General features: G+C 40.0%; 1 protein-coding gene across 4 annotated transcripts; it reads right to left on the bottom strand.

The window, feature by feature from the left end:
• Positions 1-3,857: 3,857 nt before the first annotated feature.
• raf1a (Raf-1 proto-oncogene, serine/threonine kinase a) lies at positions 3,858-16,565 on the bottom strand. Of its 4 annotated transcripts, none has more exons than XM_031316587.2 (18): positions 16,463-16,565; positions 13,323-13,560; positions 13,058-13,170; positions 12,826-12,928; positions 12,573-12,730; positions 11,919-12,008; positions 10,002-10,155; positions 9,433-9,552; positions 9,247-9,271; positions 8,193-8,308; positions 7,385-7,502; positions 7,089-7,173; positions 6,770-6,946; positions 6,636-6,682; positions 6,346-6,464; positions 6,062-6,193; positions 5,148-5,282; positions 3,858-5,052 (listed from the first exon to the last, which is right to left on the bottom strand). In XM_031316587.2, the coding sequence occupies exons 2-18, from the start codon at positions 13,521-13,523 to the stop codon at positions 4,912-4,914; spliced, it is 2,034 nt and encodes a 677-aa protein (XP_031172447.1). In that variant the 5' UTR covers positions 13,524-13,560; positions 16,463-16,565; the 3' UTR covers positions 3,858-4,911. The 4 variants fall into 4 exon arrangements, with proteins under 4 accessions (XP_031172447.1, XP_031172446.1, XP_031172448.1 ...); XM_031316586.2 differs by lacking the exon at positions 16,463-16,565 and adding an exon at positions 15,229-15,724; XM_031316588.2 differs by lacking the exon at positions 16,463-16,565 and adding an exon at positions 15,229-15,723 and having other exon boundaries at positions 9,493-9,552.
• Between the last annotated feature and the right edge of the window lie 1,285 nt (positions 16,566-17,850).

Genomic DNA, 17,850 nt, shown 5'->3' with positions numbered 1-17,850 from the left:
TTGTCAATGACATGATATGAACCAAGCTGTAAGGTGGATGTCTTTACAAATCAGATGTATACCCACTCCAAGAATAACGAGTTTTGTGATTGCTTCACTGGAAATGTATTTCTTTAGTTGTACGCTGTCTGGTACTCACCTTCTGAACATGTAACCCTAAATTGTGGTTATAGTGATTATCATTAGTAAATACTGTGTACTAAATAGTGGTTGTAGTGGTTACTCTTGGGATTTAAAGTCCAATTTATGAAGTGAGATGAAGCAGCAAACTGTGTTCTGGCTCATGAAGTGCAGGAAATAAAATGTGATTCACTTTTCTTTCAAATATTGAATGTGTGACAGAAACATTGTATATTACATTTTGTAATTCCTGACACAGAATAGACATCAAGACAGTCATTACTCACCAACGTTTATTAATCATTCAGGTTTATCATTCTCTTGATAATGCTTCTACCACATTGAACAATATCACAGAAAAATCGGATGAGTGCTTAGAGACTCCATCATGATTGCCTAGGTATACTGTAGCAGCCAACTGGTGACAGCATCACAAAGTCCCACCAGATCTTCATTTCAACTAAATGCTTCCTTCTACACCTGAGCTACCTTCACTTAGAGAGCACAAGGAACCCACAGCATATGCATATATTATCAAGTTATACAATACACAGTGTTTTAACACTGTTGCAGTGTTTTTGCACCAACATTTGTTGATATGCAACACATGCAGTATGATCTGTGCTAGTTATTATTGATGTTATCAAGGACAGTATTTTCTTACAATGTGAAGACAATCGGAAACCTTTAAGATATCCCCTCCAGACATGTTTTAAGACACACATCTTGAACTCAGATTTCACAAAGAAACTTTCCTTCATGTCAAACTCTGCACATACATCATTCTGCACAGTGGAGGTCAAACATCCACATGATGCTAACAATAAGCAAAACACATTTTTGAGTGGAGGGTGTATTCTTTAACATTTTAAACATTTAACCTGCACATAACCATAAGAATATGTTCAAAATTCTTCTGATAACCTCAACATTTCTAGTTTGCTCTTTTTACTGATACGATGCCTTGGTGTGCATCCTCTTGTTATTCATGACAGGAGAGACTGGTCACCAGCCACCAGCAATGGTACATCTTCTGCCAACAGATGATGCATTAGTAATTGCAATGGCTGCAGACGCCCTGATGAGAGCATATGTTTTGCTGAGAAGTCTGAGATACTGGAGCTAGATGACATAGCCGAGTATCACATCTGTTATTTGTCTTAGAACAGCAAATTCATGTTGTTTGCTTTAACAAATATCAGCAAACATCTCCCACAGATCAAATATGTTCACCATTATGTACTGTATTTGTGAGGCTTCTAGATAGTGCTGATGTTTTTGCCCTCTCATACCAAGCACACTGACCTGGGTCTGATGGTAGTAAAAGCCACCGAAGAACTCAGAGAAATGACACTGTGGGCCCTGAAGCTCCAGCTGAGGAGCTTCCGTCTAGACTCCTCCCAGCTGCCTGCCAAGCTGCTGCACAACATGAACAACTTGTGCTTGCGGGTGCACACTGCACTGACCATCTGCTGAAGAACACAGCCAAAAAGTAGCTTCCATCCCACAATAAAGGAGAATGAAAAAGTGCAGAGTGATAAACACAGGGATCACTGAATATCACCTGATTATCATTTCTAACATAACGCAACATGACATAACATAACATAGTTCCTTTTTAATACTCACTACTTTTAGTGGTTTAAAATGAAACAACACCAAACAAATATACACCATCAACATTGCTGCTTTAAGAGTTAAATACTGTGGACAACCCAGTAGACATACAGAGCTTCTTGTTGCCATCTGGTGGTGGAGTTGAGGCACAAGAGGCCTACATACAGTATCTGTTATTATGGTTACATAATAAGCCAGTTCAGCTGCATGAGTGTGCCTTCACTATGTCACAGAATTGATGCAACCATTTAAATGACAATCACAACACATATGCTTCGTAAGCAATGGATCTTTTATCATAGAGGTGTAGGTTGCAGTTACAGCATCACACGTACATATGTAGCCTTCTAGTGTACGCCCATTAGAGAACAACACCCATATGAATATCAAATTGATGGGTTTTTATTGCCAGATAGAGTTGAAAGGTGATAACAGAGAAAGGCTAGTAGCCGTCTTGGTAGACACTATTAAAATGCTCACAGGGCTCCTTTTATAGATTGGCGCACCATGTCTGGGGGTCGTCTCTGTCAAATCGCATGTATAAGGAAATTGCCTTTCTCTCTTCCCTTTGACTCTGCATTGCCTAAATGGATTTGCTTTTTACACTCCAGTGGAGTGAGAGAAACAGCGGAGAGCAGAGTTATTTCTGCCTGTGATGAGCAATTCACTCATACACTTATCCAGGAAATGAAATAACTTTTACATTTAAAATTTTTTAGTGGTGGAAAGTAACTAAGTGCATTTACTTAAATACTGTACTTCAGTAAAGTTTTGAGGTAGGTTTACTGTTACTTTTTACTTCTACTCTACTACATTTCAGAGACAAATTTTGTACTTTTTACTCCACTACATTTATTTGACAACTATGGTTACTACTACTTTTAAAATTAAAATTGTACATTAAAAAATGTATATAAGCTTTTTTTGGGCTTTTGACCCCTTTACAAAAGATAATTTTTGCCCTTCTCAGATGGTTTCAATGCAACACATACTACTTCCAACCCCATTAATCATCTCATCTTGTGGTCCTACTAAAAGTATATAAAGTAGTTCTAACAGCTTTTGCTGACAATATCTCTGTAGTTTACATAAATAGGCAGGACTTTTACTTGTAATGGGGTACAATCAGTTGCCCCTCTGGATACAAATAAAGTTCTACTTGATTTTTACATTACTGTTGTGGTACTGTATTGGTTCCACCACTGTTTATTAGGACTTACTATATGAAGAAGGCTAACACACATCATGGAGGAACATCCACTAGATGGAGCTATGTAGGCTAGGGGTGTAGGACGTTTGGGCTTGGTCGGTTTCATTTTGGCCAGCCTGTGTGGCTTCTTAGAATGCAGAAATAGAACAGATAAACACATATAGTAAAACTGTTATAAAAATAGACACCTAACGGTCAGCCGATGGCTTTGCTCTTATTACGTTGCTCCACTTTTGATGACATGAGGTCTATTTTACCCTGTGATCAAATAAGATAGAATTTAGAAAGCTTCTATCATGTTTTTTTTCCCTGAGCTTCAACTCAAATTCAAAATAAACACTTTGTTCCATATTTGGATCACAGCAAATATTCCCATATTTACTATACATTTGCACTGGACTAAGTCAAGTAGTTCTGCCCAGCAGGACCTACACGTTGGATGTTTACACTAAAACAAAATATAACGGTCCTTTTTTACCACCACATGTCCCTGCCTTACTGAATGATTGTTGTTCCACTGAGCTTGCCAGAGGCTATGCAGTGCACTGTAGCATCAGCCAATGGTGGAATCCCCTGGTGGCGTGTCTGGACTGGATCCCCTGTGGGGTTACATCACGTTGCCACTGCAACAGCAAACATTTCACCCTGCCACAAAGTCTTGCACATGTGTGGGATTTTACTGTTAACGAACAAAAAGAGAGACAGTATAATGTGATGTGAACTGCCCACCTCACCTGCTTCCATACATGCACTTAAAATGAAGCTCAAGTAGTCAAACATTACCGATGCAACATACAGTATGTTGGTAATTCAATGTTTTTCCATGATATGAAGTAAAAAAAATAAATAAAAAATTATATATATATATATATATATATATATATAAAAAAAGGAGCACATCTTTGGCAAAGTAATTTAACTTAATTTTATTAAAATATTGAATAGACAACTTTCTCACCACGTACACAAAAACATTTAACCTCCTGAAAGAGACATCAAAAGACAAAAAATACAAATTAGTTTCCAAATCATTTTAAACATTTAAGACAACCGCCAAATGTCCAGCTCATGATAGCCTACCCATGGTGAGGACTGATAAGAATGTGTGTTTACTCAGAGCTTTTAAGCAAATGTGTAGACTGTTGAAACATAACCATTGCTTTTGCTAAATGTGCAAATTGAATTTTTCCGTCATCACTCATGCTCGCTGTCTGACAGGCTACAAGTCCTCCAAAATGACCCCAAAATATAAACAATTAAAAGAACAAAAAAAAAAAAAAAAAAAAAAAAACAATTTCCCATATCTACGCAATTATCATTTATGACAATGCAAAATCAACTACTACTGTGCAACTAAATAGACTACATCCAACGGCTTTGTTTGTGATAACAAGAGGTGAATTGTGCAGGATCTTAGTCCAGGCTTTGTTTCCTCTTAAGGCATGTAAGCTTGAAAGGTCCTCTTCATCAGAAACCGGGGCTGTCAGATAGAAGGGTGTGCTTCACATCACAACCCAAATCAAGAGAGACACATCTGTCTCTCTTGAGCTTCCTTCAGTGTCCATTTATCGTTGTCTTAGGTAGGTGTGCGTGCATGTATTTACAAACTTTACCGAATGCATTGCCACCGTGGAGCCTCTGCATACTTCCTAATATGTGCAGTGATGATAAACAAGGCACCAACTCGATGTATCTTATGCCAGCCTCTTAATGTGTACATCCCACTGGAATCCATCATCATTCACTCTCCTCCGTAGTAAATCTCAGATGCACTTCCCTCTCTCCTCTCTTCCTTACATATTCTATTGATTAGCATGGGTTTATGTATGATTGCATGTACAGTATATCTTTAGGTCTCCATTTGCATCTGTATGTGGAGAATTTTGGGTGTACTGAGCATTTGGACTGTTTGGGATATTTCGAAAGAGAAGGAGGAGGTGTAAGGGGCGGTGCTGTCTGAGCCTCTAGAAAACAGGCAGTCTGGTGGAGGTCAGAGTACAGGCATTGATATCCTCAGTGTGAGAGGCTCTGTGCAGGGACGGTTCTGAGGCACTGCGGTTTATCTTAGGTAGGGCATGCTGGAGAAGCTCAATGGAGGACAAGATCTAAAAAAAGAAAATGCATTCAAGAGAAAAAAAGAAAGACTAATTAAACAAAACTTTTTGTTTAGCTTGAAGTCTACAATTAGACTGTACTTCACCTGCGGGAAGAGCGGCCTCTCGTCCTTGGACTTCTTGATGCAGTCGGCCACCAACCTTTTCATGGCTTTAGGGCAGTTCTTGTAGAGCTTACTGAGGTCTGGAGACAAATAGCCTCTTCCCACCATGAAGATAATCTGAGAAGAGGGAGTCACACACAGCAGATAGACTGAGGGAGTGTGTGGTGCATTGATCACATTTGGAAATATTTCAGAGTTGAACTATTGATCCAAGTCAGTGCGACAGTAAGGACACCTGATCAGTCCTAAATCAGCAGTACAGCCAGTGAGCCAAAGGTGACAAGCCTCTGAAACTGCAGCTATTGTGAAGGCATGAGTGCATGATACAGTAGAGATATAATGGATGATAAGAGTACTCTATGTGCTTTCCAGTTCAGCAGTGGGACATTATGGGCACACTTTGTACTTCAGCCTATTTTGAATACAAACACAGTGAACTGAACTAACAAGGAGCCAGACACGATCCAAACCAGGTCTCGTGGCCTGTGGGAGGACGAAAAACCCTAGACACACACACACACACACACACGCATGCACCCCTTTCCTCACCCACGAACAGGGTTGTGTTACGGGGTCTAAAATTAGGCCAGTGGCTCCAGGACGCCCGCCTCTGTTCCATGGTGGGCCTTAGGCCAGCTCCACAGCCCCCTTCAGACAGCAACCCAGTGTCTTTCCACCACCTTCTGGCCCTGGCCTTGCAGCCTGACACTGGGAGCCAGGCGAGGACTAGAGCTTTAAGCACTTGTCTGACTGTGGGTTACAGCTCTGTTTTACACTCCCAAATCTAACAAAGTAGCAACAACTTGCAGTCTTAATGTCACCTATATGCAGAGCTGTACCACTAAACTATTGTCACCTGACATACAGTATGACATGTGGAAATGATGAGACTTTACCTGATCTCTAGTTGCTATCAGGGAGTATGGGAGCTCTCCCGTCATTAGCTCAAAGAGAACAATTCCATAGGAATAGACATCAGACTGGAAGCTGTAGGGGTTGTTATCCTGCATCCGGATAACTTCAGGAGCCTGTGGACATAACAGATTTTTTAAAAGAAACACAAGGGATGATATTTTCTTTTTTGATTTTTGATATATTTATTTTATCCGTTTGTGTTTCAAAACGTGTCTCAATGTAGTCTTCTTATATGCTTAAGTGAACTCAAAGCTGTGTTACTGACCATCCAGAGAATGGATCCAGAGGGCTGCTCCACCTGATGAGAGCCGCTCCATCTGGCCTTCACTGTCGCCAGACCAAAGTCTCCAATTTTCACCGTTAGCCCTTCATGCAAGAAGATGTCTACGCTGCTGTCAAGGAATCACAGCTAAAGCACACATCCTGAGCAGTATGACACACACACACACACACACACACACACACACACACACACACACACACACACACACACACACACACACACACACACACACACACACACACACACACACACACACACGATAGAAAGGATACTGTTGGACTTCATGTCACGATGAATGATGTTCTTTGCATGCAGATAGCTAAAAATGAGGAAGAAAAAAAATTAGATGACATCGTGGTTCCTTTTAATTTTGTTTATCAGTAACGCTCCAATCGTCAGGGCTTACTCCATGCCCTGAGCCGTCTGCCTGGCGATGTCTATGAGCTGGATTATCTTGAAGTTTGTCTCCAGGACGTGAATGTGTTTGTAGAGGCTGCTGCCCTCACACCACTGGGTCACAATGGCCAGGTTGTCCTTCGTCATGTAGCCCATGAACAACAGGATGTTGACATGTCGTGTTTTCCTGTGACCAGAGGAAGAGCAAAAGAGGAAATGACCAAAACGAAGATAAAATTAAAGTTTGCATTAAAGATGATTCACCAAGAATTTACCAATTTGACACACAGCTTAACAAAAACACCCAATGTATTGATGCCATTTCTTACCTCAAGACTGCCACTTCATTTCTAAATGCCTGAAACTGCTCTGGTGTGGGGTCAGTCACCTTCAAAATCTTCACTGCTACATCACCTACAACGCAAATAGTCTGCTCAGTTACCACTGACCCATAAAAACCCACTGTGAGCTCATATGAAAAGCCATTCTACAGGCACACGGATCAGTTTTCAGCCATTTTATGTGTCAGGTAACTGATTTGAAAGTGTTAAGTGTAGTATGAAAATGTGAAAGTGCTAGTGGTTACACCTGAATGTGCCCTGCCCCATCTGAAATGCATTCCTACCATGCCATTTCCCTTTGTACACAGTTCCAAATGAGCCTGAACCGATGCGGGAGTTCAGATAGACCTCACTGGCCTCAATCTCCCAGTAGTAACTGGAGTCCCGCTTGTCCCGAGGCCTCTGGATAAACACAAATCAACAAGTAGGGTAGATTGCATAACTGGTCTGAAAGTATTTACTCTATATCAGGGTTTCTACAGGTTTCCCCAAGTCAAAGGTAAGACTTTTTAAGACAATTATTAATGAAATTTAAGACCTATATCACGACTTCAACAAAAATAAGTCAGATGTCAGAGTCCGGAAACGTTGTCTGAAACAAATCCCTGATTTCCTCATTGGCATTATAGGACTGGTGTCTAGATTGGAAATAAAAAATTGCATATAGGTCTCATCTCATGTACAGATAAACACCACAGAATAAAAAATAAAAAAACTTCTAAAGCGCTGCGGGAACATTTCAATGATCGTTCGAGGTAGCATTACATGGACGTAGAAACATTAAGACCCGTTTAAAATGATTTTAAGACCTAGAACACGTTACTTTAATTTTAGACTTTTTAAGGCCTACAATTTAGATGTTGAAATTTTACACTTTAGACTTTTAAAGACCCCGCGGAAACCCTGTATATACAACATACCAGCAGGGATGTAAAGAGTACTAGAATATTTTACTCAAGTAAATGTAATATTACTCCCGAAATGTAGCGAAGTACAATACTTCATAAAATAAGTTAAATGGCTGATCTTTAGAAAAAAATAGCCTAATTCATTACCTCCTCTTCTGCATACAAGACAAGACATTGAACTTACAATTTTATTTTTCTCCTGAGTGTTGAAGGACGGGGCCCTCTCTCGCTGGGCAGGTGCAGGGGCTTTGGACTGGGGCTGGGACCAGCCTGTAGGGCTCTGGCTGGGGGAACTCCCCGCTTCAGGAATACAGAGAGAAGATTGAAGCGATTCAAGATGGAAGGAAATCAATCATTTAGTGCAGGGAAGTCTATGTATATGTTGAACTTACATGTGGCGCTTTGTAGTTTGGCTTATTTGAAGCTATTGTACTTTGAAGCTAATGCACTTCATCTATATAATTCTTGCTGTTCTTTACAAATTAAATAAATGTCAGACGGACTGACTGACGTGATGTGCATTCTTCTTAGAAAACAATTAGTTTTTACAAAAGGTCTCATGATATATTGTCTCGAGAAGTGTATTATTCAACTTTTGTTTTTGTTAAAGAAGGAAAAGAAAATCGCAATACTTTGGAATCGCAATACTTCTAGAATTGCAATAAATAAATTAAAAAAAAGAAATCGCAATACAAATCAAATCTGCACCCATGTATCGTGAAAGAATCGAATCGGGACAAAAGCATATCGTCCCAGCCCTAGTGTCGATGTGTTGATAGCAAAACTTAACTTTTTAGGATGTCACTAAATGGAATCTAAGAATTCTCTCTAATCTATTCTTCTCCATTTAACAATTTGGGACACAACTCCCCTCCTTCACGCTTGTATCAGGCTCACCCTCAAAAAATTAAGCTATGATACATGAACATGAAGTGGCCTATCACATGCAGATTAGTGTTGTATTACCACCTCTACTACCTCTTAGCTATTTTTAATGTCTGTTGAATATGATAGGTAGACCTCAATGTCCTATGCTGTAATGAGAAATTTCCATTTTGTAGGTAGAAGCGGATGGTTAGCTAGTCAATAGACAAGTAAAGGTTTGAATTTGAACACCTCTATGTTTTAAATGAATGCACAATTAAAAAGGGGGGAGGTTAGTGGGGAGGGTGAAGGGAGGAAGTGCGTCATGCAGCACAAAAGTACAAAGCATGATGAAATGCAGAGCAAGCACTTACCCGAGTCATGATCACGCATTGCATCCTAGAGAGACAAAAAAAAACAACTTCTGTCAGCGTGTTCAAACAGTGAAACACATGCTGTGCAGTCACTCATGGTTTGACTTCAGTACTAAGATGTGAATGCAGATAGCCTGTTTGCAATGCATGCCATTCAGACCGCACACAGACGCTCCGCTTTCTAACCTTTTCTGGACTCTCAGATGAGGCCTCAACAAAAGACTGGGAGAAGTGCACAATACCTACTTTCCTCTTCAGCCAGAATCTATGGCACCAGGAGCTGGGGGAGGTATTCAGGCAGTCTAGCTACTCCCCAGCAGGGTACACAATACAACAGGCCAGTGAGGACAGGAGGAAAAGGGACACAGTAAAGGAAAGTAAGGAAGGAACGATGCAAAGAGTGATGCCCAGGTTACTGCCTGGACAGAATATAGAGAAGATATTCTACAAAGCATGTAAAACTAGTGAGCTGATTATGCAAGAACATGGACAGTGAAAAAGCAGAAACTAGAACTAAACAGGGGGAAGTCAAGTGTCGCACATTTTAAAAATCGCTAAAATAAGAAGCCATAAGGGGAATTACACAAAACAGGCTCAACCCCATCCAGGTGGATTGGATAACAAAACACAGAGGTAGATAAGAGGTAGAAAGAAGCAGGGCGAAGATAGCTGGAATGCCTAGAGATGTACGTAGGAGATATTTTAGGAGTGGCTTGAACCTACAGGAGTACCCAAGGAGTTCGGTGTGTAGTTACCTCAATCATGCTGCTGTCTACAGGCATGGTAGTGCTAACCATGTGGACGTTGGGCGTGGAAGTGGAGCGCTGTCTCTGGGAGAGCCAGCCACCTGTGGGTGTGTAAGGCGTGGTGTAGTTGAAGGCATGGGGGGTGGAATATCGGTGGGCTGAGCTGTGAAGGTGAACAGGGATGGAATATTAGGACAGAGCAGCTATTATTTGTCTACATCTTGTGTCACTGCTTCAAAATGACACACACCGTTGACAGAAAAAGCAAACACTGAATGCTGTGACTTCTTTAAAATTGGACTGCCATGGGTGTGGTGGTGGTTGAGGCAGGGGCTTTCTGGTTTCATTTCTGTCATTTTCTCTCACTTTCCCCATTCAAGCGTCATCTGTTTATATTGTGCCATCAACAAACTGCTACTACACATGCAAAATCAATAAGAGGCATACTATATTGGGGGGAGGGGCTGTAAAAATAGCACTGTGAGGAAGTAGTTCTTGGTTCATTTTATTGTGGCCTTGCCCTTATACCATTTTTGGCTAATTTGACACTGTAGAGGTATTTTGCCCTTGATGTTTGCCAAGATCAGTATTGGCTCAGCTAAAGCGTACAAAGCTCACCAGCCAAAAATGTTAATCTGCAAACAATCCAAATGTTAGTCTGACTTGAGAAGTTCATTTTTATAAGGCCAAAATCTAATCCAGTTCAAATATCCCAAAACAGCCCTGTTACTGGATTATTAAACTGTGCTGTACTGTAGCTGCTGGTTAAAATGGGGACAGAGGAAGCTGAGTGACGTATATAAACAGAGATCATATTAAATAACACTTATGACTATGGAGTGCACTCCTTGAGAACAATCCCCCTTCTGGCAATACATGACTATGTTTCAAAAGAGTATTTGAGATCGCTCTGCATGGAACAACTTGGTACTTTGTGAGCGCTAATTTGGCAGCTCAGAGTGTTTTTTAACCATCTTAAGTGCTCCTGAAACAACAGGCTCTTTTCACACATCTCATTACATCAGCACTTGGACTGGTTAAGCCCCCATAAAGCTGAGGACGTTATTAAAAATAGGATTCCATTCAATTAAGATTAAGGTTCTTGCCACATTAGAACTATGGCTGTTTTGGAGTCAAGCATGACAAATAACAGAAAATGACAAAAAGGCCATCATGGCTTCCTAAACCTGCCAATGTATGTCCACATCTATTAACAGTACACTGATCCAATACCTCATTTTTATTATTCAGTACTCCGCAGCAACTAAAACATTTATTTTTTTAACATTTTCTTGTTCTTTCTGCGTTGCCAGCTGTTTGCAGTTCACGTAGCACCCCACATGTTTTTGACCTCTTGTAGCTATGGCGCTGTTTTTATCTTGTGCACACGCACGCAGACGAACGCACTTGACATGCCAAGATATGCGGCAATGCACCCGCAAAGACAGGGAAGAGGAAACTGTTAGCAAGTAAACATGGATGTAAACAATGTTGGATTTGAAATACTTAAAAAACGGCTTGCGAATGTTTTAGGAGGATTGGACACATTTGTTAGAGCTTAAGGATACACAAACAATGCGTCTGGGTGACTAACAATGAATGTAAACATAACTTTTGTTTGTTTACAAGAAAACTCTACAGGGCCCGACTAAAAGACAAGTAATGTCCTTCTTTCCTCTGGAGGCAAAAGAGGAGGGCTCAATTCAGCAAAAGCATTTTCATATAGTGTGTATCTTGTGTGTGCGTGCGTATGCTCAGTTTTCCAAAATGTCTCATTTGTGCATGTATAATTTGCACCTGAGAATGGGTAGAATGTAATCTTGAGGGCATTAACTATTGCAAGTACGTATAGTATGTAGCCTATAATAATAAAAACACTGAGAGGATGGGTTATGGATTGGTCAAACATTAAAAACTTTGCCTTACCTTGGAAACCGTGATAAGGATTCTCTCATTCGCCGGGACGTCAGCGGGGGAAGTGAAGGGGCACCGCTCTCACCAGGTGTTGGACACAACCTGAAGAAAAAGAGTGATAGAGAGTGAATCTCTTGTAGTGTACAGTGTGTGGGAATGTGTGAGCGCTTAATCAAATAACAGCTGACTGCTACAGACTACAATGGTTGTCAGGTGAAAGGGCTTATCTCTTCACTGACAATGATATGGATCTTTCAATGCTTACGGTCTGTGCTATAGCCTGCATGCAAAATAAACACTAATAAGTTTCTATTCTGTTCGAGTATGCAAATCCATATATACGGGCTTAGACCTAATCAGGAGACCTGTGGTATCAGCAGAACCAGCTTTCCCTATTTTATCTCAACACCACAATTTCTGATGCACTATGAATCCAACCTTAGATTGAATTAAACTATAACTATATATATATATATATATATATATATATATATATATATATATTCTATATAATGTATCTATATTTATATTCTATATGGCAAGCATATCTGTCTATAATGAATTACTTGTGATGTAATGTTCAAAAGGTATTGTTACAGAATGTACTGACAAGTTACTGATGGCCTTTCTTACAGTATGCTCCCATTTCAAGGTGAAGACACTTACAGGAGTTGTCTGATATTGCTCCAGTCCACACACATCGTGGGCACTTTGGTGCTACAATGCTCATGGAATTTGTAGCCACACGTTTGGCAACGGAAACCATTCAAAAGAAACTTCTGGCAAATGTCACAGAACGCTAGTTTCAGATATGTTTTCCGGACCTGAAAATGACAGGGAAAAAAAAATGTATTCCTTTAGCAGTAACACTTTGCAGTGACTTGAGTGTGAGGATATCGTAAAAGCTTTAGGTACTCACAAAATTATGCGTTGTCAAGGGAACATGATCTAAAACCTCCACCAGTAGCTCTTCTCCAATCAGGGAGGTACAGTCAGTGTTCCAATCCATCCGTAATTTTTTACTGGTGCAAAAAAAAAGGACAAAAGGCTTTGCATGAAGGGGTATGAAGCAAGCAAAAATAACCACAGCGGGTAGGAATGTGATTTGTACAATTTCTGATCTTGCAAACCCACGGTAGTTCCGAGCTCACCTCCTCTGTCCTGGATGCAGCCTAAAAACAGCGCAGCACTGAGGCTGCAGACCTCGCACCTTTAATGCTTTAATCAGGCAACTGTGCAGGGTCATTCCTGGTCGCACGTTTACCTGAGGGACAAAAAAAGTATTCATTCCTCTCTTGCCTGCCAGGATGTAAGCAGCTCCATATTCCTCTAGGTACTATGTGTTCAACTGCAGTATTTTTGCAGCCTCATTGGAAGTCTGGAAATCAGTATGCCATGCAGGAAAAATCCACTCACCACAGTGCGCTGCTGGTTTGGGAGGTAGACACGGATAGTGCTGCTTGTCTTAGAGTCGGGCATCTTGCTGTCATCTGAGGAGCGACGCTGACAAGGAAAGCCCTGGACCAACGTCGGGGAAAGGCACGGGCCCTCGAACGCGGAGTCCTTCATTCCGAAACCGTTGCTCAGGGTCTTCCACGCTCCCTGGAGGTGCTCCATTAGTAAAGCCAAGTGCACTCAATCTGTCAAGTGCACTCTGAAAAAAAGAAAAGAAAATGCACACAGTATTACCAGTCCAAATGCTTGAGAGCTCACACCAAGAATTGACTACCTAATATGACCTAATATATCAGTTATCTTTCTTCTGTGTAAGAATATTGGTGGTGTGCAAACTTGGTGTCAAAGTTTAGGTTTGGGTTATGACATCGCAAACTTGTTTGATGCAATCTCTAAACATCATCTCCCCAAGTGCAACCAACCCTCTTGGGTGATGCCACGATTAGGGCCATTTCAGGGTTATGCCAGTATGTTAGTAGCAAGTATGACAGAAAAAGTAAAGATAACATGTACTGTTCTGAACTGTTTAGTGGTCATATTTGCTTTTTAAACTATGGGCTCAACCCTACACTATAGCAGTAGTTTAAAGAATAGCAAGTGCTTTTTTTGGGCATAACACTAGCAATTTCCCTCTTCTTTTCATTTGAGAGGGAGCAGCAGAGCAATGTAGACACACTGATCCACTCAGAACAGGGGAATCTCAGGTTGTTACAGAAGTCAGCCTTATATGTGCTCAACAGACTTTTTTCTGCATTGGTCAGGCAACTAAAACGAAACAGCTTGTAACATTTAGTATCACAAAATATAATGAATAATAATATATAATATATGTTCATATATAAATGTATAATTTAAAAAGATAGAGGAAAAGAATAACTTTTAAAATACTGGTGCATTAAATAAAAACATCTATGCTTCTTGAAAACAAAAACAAAAATGTTTGTTTTCAATACAAACTGCAGAATCTGAAACTTGACTGATTCTTGGTCTACATTTTCAGTGTGTATACTTTAACTCTGGAAAAAAAAAAACCCTCCTAATTATCTCTGGTGAGTCCTATACAAAGACCTGTTAACGCTGAAGAGATGATTACTGCAGTTGGTGGTTAGCTGTCACAGCACACATACAGGTGTGTCATCAACACAGAAAAGCAGGAACTTGGAAGATTGTGGGTCTTCCACCCTTCCCACCATGCTGCAGGAATGGTGTTCAAAACAAGTTCTGTGATCCATCCAGAAAAGGGCCAAGTTATCAACAGAAAAAAATGTAAAGTCCAGAATAATTAGACTTTACTCCCATCTGCTGCTTAGATCTGCTCTACATAACAGACCAGTCTACATAACACAGTCAACTTTACAAACCCACGACTACTGTTGCATCCACAGAGGGGATATCTTTGACGTGGATGAAGTCATAAATGTAGGTGAGGTCAATGTCAGCAGGTTAGCATATTTTGGGAGACTTACGTGAGCTCGCTAAACTGACTTTTAAACGCCTTCAAATGAGTTCCAATTAAATCCAACTTAGGCTACTATTAAACGTAGACCTACTAGTAAAACAAGCCTACTAATGAAAGGCTTGCACGATTTACACAACTACAGAAGCTATTTGTGTTTTTATAAGGCCTGGTAGATCTAGTTATTGCTGTGAAATTGCCTGTAGGCCCTCAGAGGCGATCTCTATCGTTAAACTTCACTGCTCAGCTCTGTTCACTCTCCATTCAAATGCCCCTTGTTCAAACGATGCATGTCGTGGTCATGCGCCTTATGGAGAAGCATTAACAAGTAAGTTGTAGTTAGCGTTTGAAAAAAAAAAACAGAATTCAAAGAGTAGCGATGCTAAGAGCCAGTAGCCTGTGTGTGCTTACCAAGAGAAGTTAGGAAAGTTGTGCTCCGCCATAACTTCAGGAAAAAGTGGCGTCGGTGACATCATCATATTTGCAACGCATTCAAAGAAAAAGGAAAAAAAATCGAAGTTGGTAAAGAACCTGAAATTGTATCAAATTGTGGATCCGGTAAATGTAGCAATAATGGTTAAGACGTGGAGGTCACAGGCGGGTCTCTTTTACGAGCCACCAAATATAGGCTAATAGAGGGAAAAGTTAGATCTCCCAGTCGTGGTAAATGCGAGAAAAAAAATCCGTCGGACCCTCAAAGTGACAAGGCGAGGGATAGCTTACTCTTAAGTCCCGTGAAGAACTTTCAAATTAAAACTCCAATAATTGACCGCCACTGCCTCGCTTTTAAAATCAATATTTACGTTGTTACGGAGAAGGTGAAAAGGTTTGACTTGGTGTCGTGCGTCCGTCTGACGCCAGTGATTGAAACAGGACCTTGCAGTCATAACAAGAGTTGCAAGCATCATCAGCATTACTCACACTGCGCAACTATAGCACACATTTAATCCCTCCCACTATGGTAAAACAGTTGTTTTTGCTTATTATAAATGAAAAGTACATTTTGAAGTGTTGGTTTCTAAATATATGACCATATTTTACAGCACACAATAGCCTATTTAAAGTAATATTCTGTAGCCGAGTTGAGCTCATATAGGTTAATTTTCCCTAAATGCAATGCGTGTGAAACATTAATAGGCCTATAAGTTTTTTAATGCACATTTACTGAAATAATAGTTGCAACAGCAGCTTTTGAAAAGCAAAAAAAAAAAAAAAAAAAATCGGCCCACTACCGGTTTGGAGTAAAAGAGTAGGCTAATCCATTATGAGCTCCAAGTGCACCATCATCTGGAGATTTGGGGACAGTGCAGCATTGTAGCATTGGGAATTATTTTGGAGCCTTCCTGATATTCATGACAGCCATGCTACATTTTACACATCTGAACAAAAAGACAATAAATAGTCAACTTGTAGTATGGCATGTAAGCTACAGAAAAAGTTCCACCTATAGGCCTAATATTAGGTGTGAAGATTTTTCTTTAAATTGAAGGAAATGCATAATTCTTTAGTTTATGGATTTGAAATGGTTACACACATAATAACAGACTTAAACATAAGCTTTTTTGTTAAACAAGAACACATCTTATTCTTTCCAAAACTGGTCTCGAAACAGTACAATTGTGAACCCTGTAACCTCTACACTCACCATGTGTTCACCATCTCTGTAGCATCCCGGTCTGGGTCCCCTGAGGTACCCTAATTACAGATGGCTCATAGGTCCTTTCAGCAAGCTGGAGTTGACACCATCTGAGAATAAAACAGCTTCATCAACATCCCGGTCAGTGTGTCTTGGTGGGTTCAGCATACATTGTTTCCATAGAGCAGCAGCAGACAGTTTTTGCTAGAAATCTAAATCACAAACCCATGTTATATTCCAATTGTGCGTTCATTCTTTTTGCGTTCATTCTACCCATCTAACTTTAAAATTTAGTCTATTTTCTAAGAGTTATTCCATCTAACAAATAACAGACATGCCAAATACTGTTTCTGTGAAGATGAGGGCAGGGCTTTGTCATTGTGGAGCGTTTTAAGGTACTCCACCACACATGCAACAGTACAAGTGTATTTTAGTCAGCATGGGGTTATATGGTGATACATCTTTTAATCAATTCAAAATTGTGCACCACAGGTTGTGACATATCCCCCTGCTTTGTATCAAAGGTTGTGAGCTGCAGAACAAAGACCATGGGTAATAATAATTGCTATCTCAGAGCATTACAACAAAAGCCACCTTAAGACTGACATGAATGCATCTTTCCCACTTATTGATCTGACTGAGCACTCAGGCCAGTTAGCTGAGATGCTTGCAGCTCCCATAGATTGTTGTCTCTTTCAGTCCACTTGTATTTAAAATATGATGCAATCAGGATTCATTAAACAACAAGGGCTCGCATCAGGGTTATACAATTACTTTGAAACACATACACACTATTGCTAGATTGTTCTGCTATTATTTAGGTCTTTGTACACTTTAATACAATTCAGGATTCTTTGTTTTTCCCAATGTTTTTATTAGTTTAACTTTGGGGCATTCTCAAACAAACTAAGTATATAGCCTACATAATTTCAGATGTTTTAAGAAGTGCACAAATTGTATAAAATAAATTACTTCACAGTGTTTTATATTTACTTCTTATTTATTCATGTATTATTCATCAGAAGACCACCAGATCACCAGTGATCTGGGCCTTATAATTGACTCATAATTCTAAAAAAATGTGATGTTCCTTATTTGCTCAGATTCAGATCAAAGATTCTGATCCACTTTGGTCTGTTTTTCATACACTTCTAATACACTTTTTACTTCAACACTTTCATCTGCCTGGTTAGTTTTAACGAGAAACAGTGGTAGCATTTATTAAGAACCATAACATCTCTACAGGCCGTTGCACTGATTCTGTAAACAAAGCCACAAGTTACTGAAGACATTAAAGAGGTCACTCACTGTACTGCCTAATCACACAATATAGGCTATTATCACATGAAACCATTTCATATATATTTTAAGTTTCCTGCTAAAATGTGAATAGTTTG

The sequence above is a fragment of the Sander lucioperca genome, chromosome 12, assembly GCF_008315115.2.
Source record: "Sander lucioperca isolate FBNREF2018 chromosome 12, SLUC_FBN_1.2, whole genome shotgun sequence".
NCBI classification, from domain to species: Eukaryota; Metazoa; Chordata; class Actinopteri; order Perciformes; family Percidae; genus Sander; species Sander lucioperca.
This window is presented reverse-complemented; position numbering and strand designations above follow the sequence as displayed.

What these genes read in the sequence shown, in the direction of transcription:
- raf1a (XM_031316587.2), bottom strand. Translation starts at nt 13,523, where the DNA reads ATGGAGCACCTCCAGGGAGCGTGGAAGACCCTGAGCAACGGTTTCGGA. An exon ending in CTGCATCCAGGACAGAGGAG is followed by an intron (nt 12,929 to 13,057) that starts GTGAGCTCGGAA and finishes TTTTTGCACCAG; the next exon opens with TAAAAAATTACGGATGGATT. An exon ending in AGCAATATCAGACAACTCCT is followed by an intron (nt 12,009 to 12,572) that starts GTAAGTGTCTTC and finishes CTTTTTCTTCAG; the next exon opens with GTTGTGTCCAACACCTGGTG.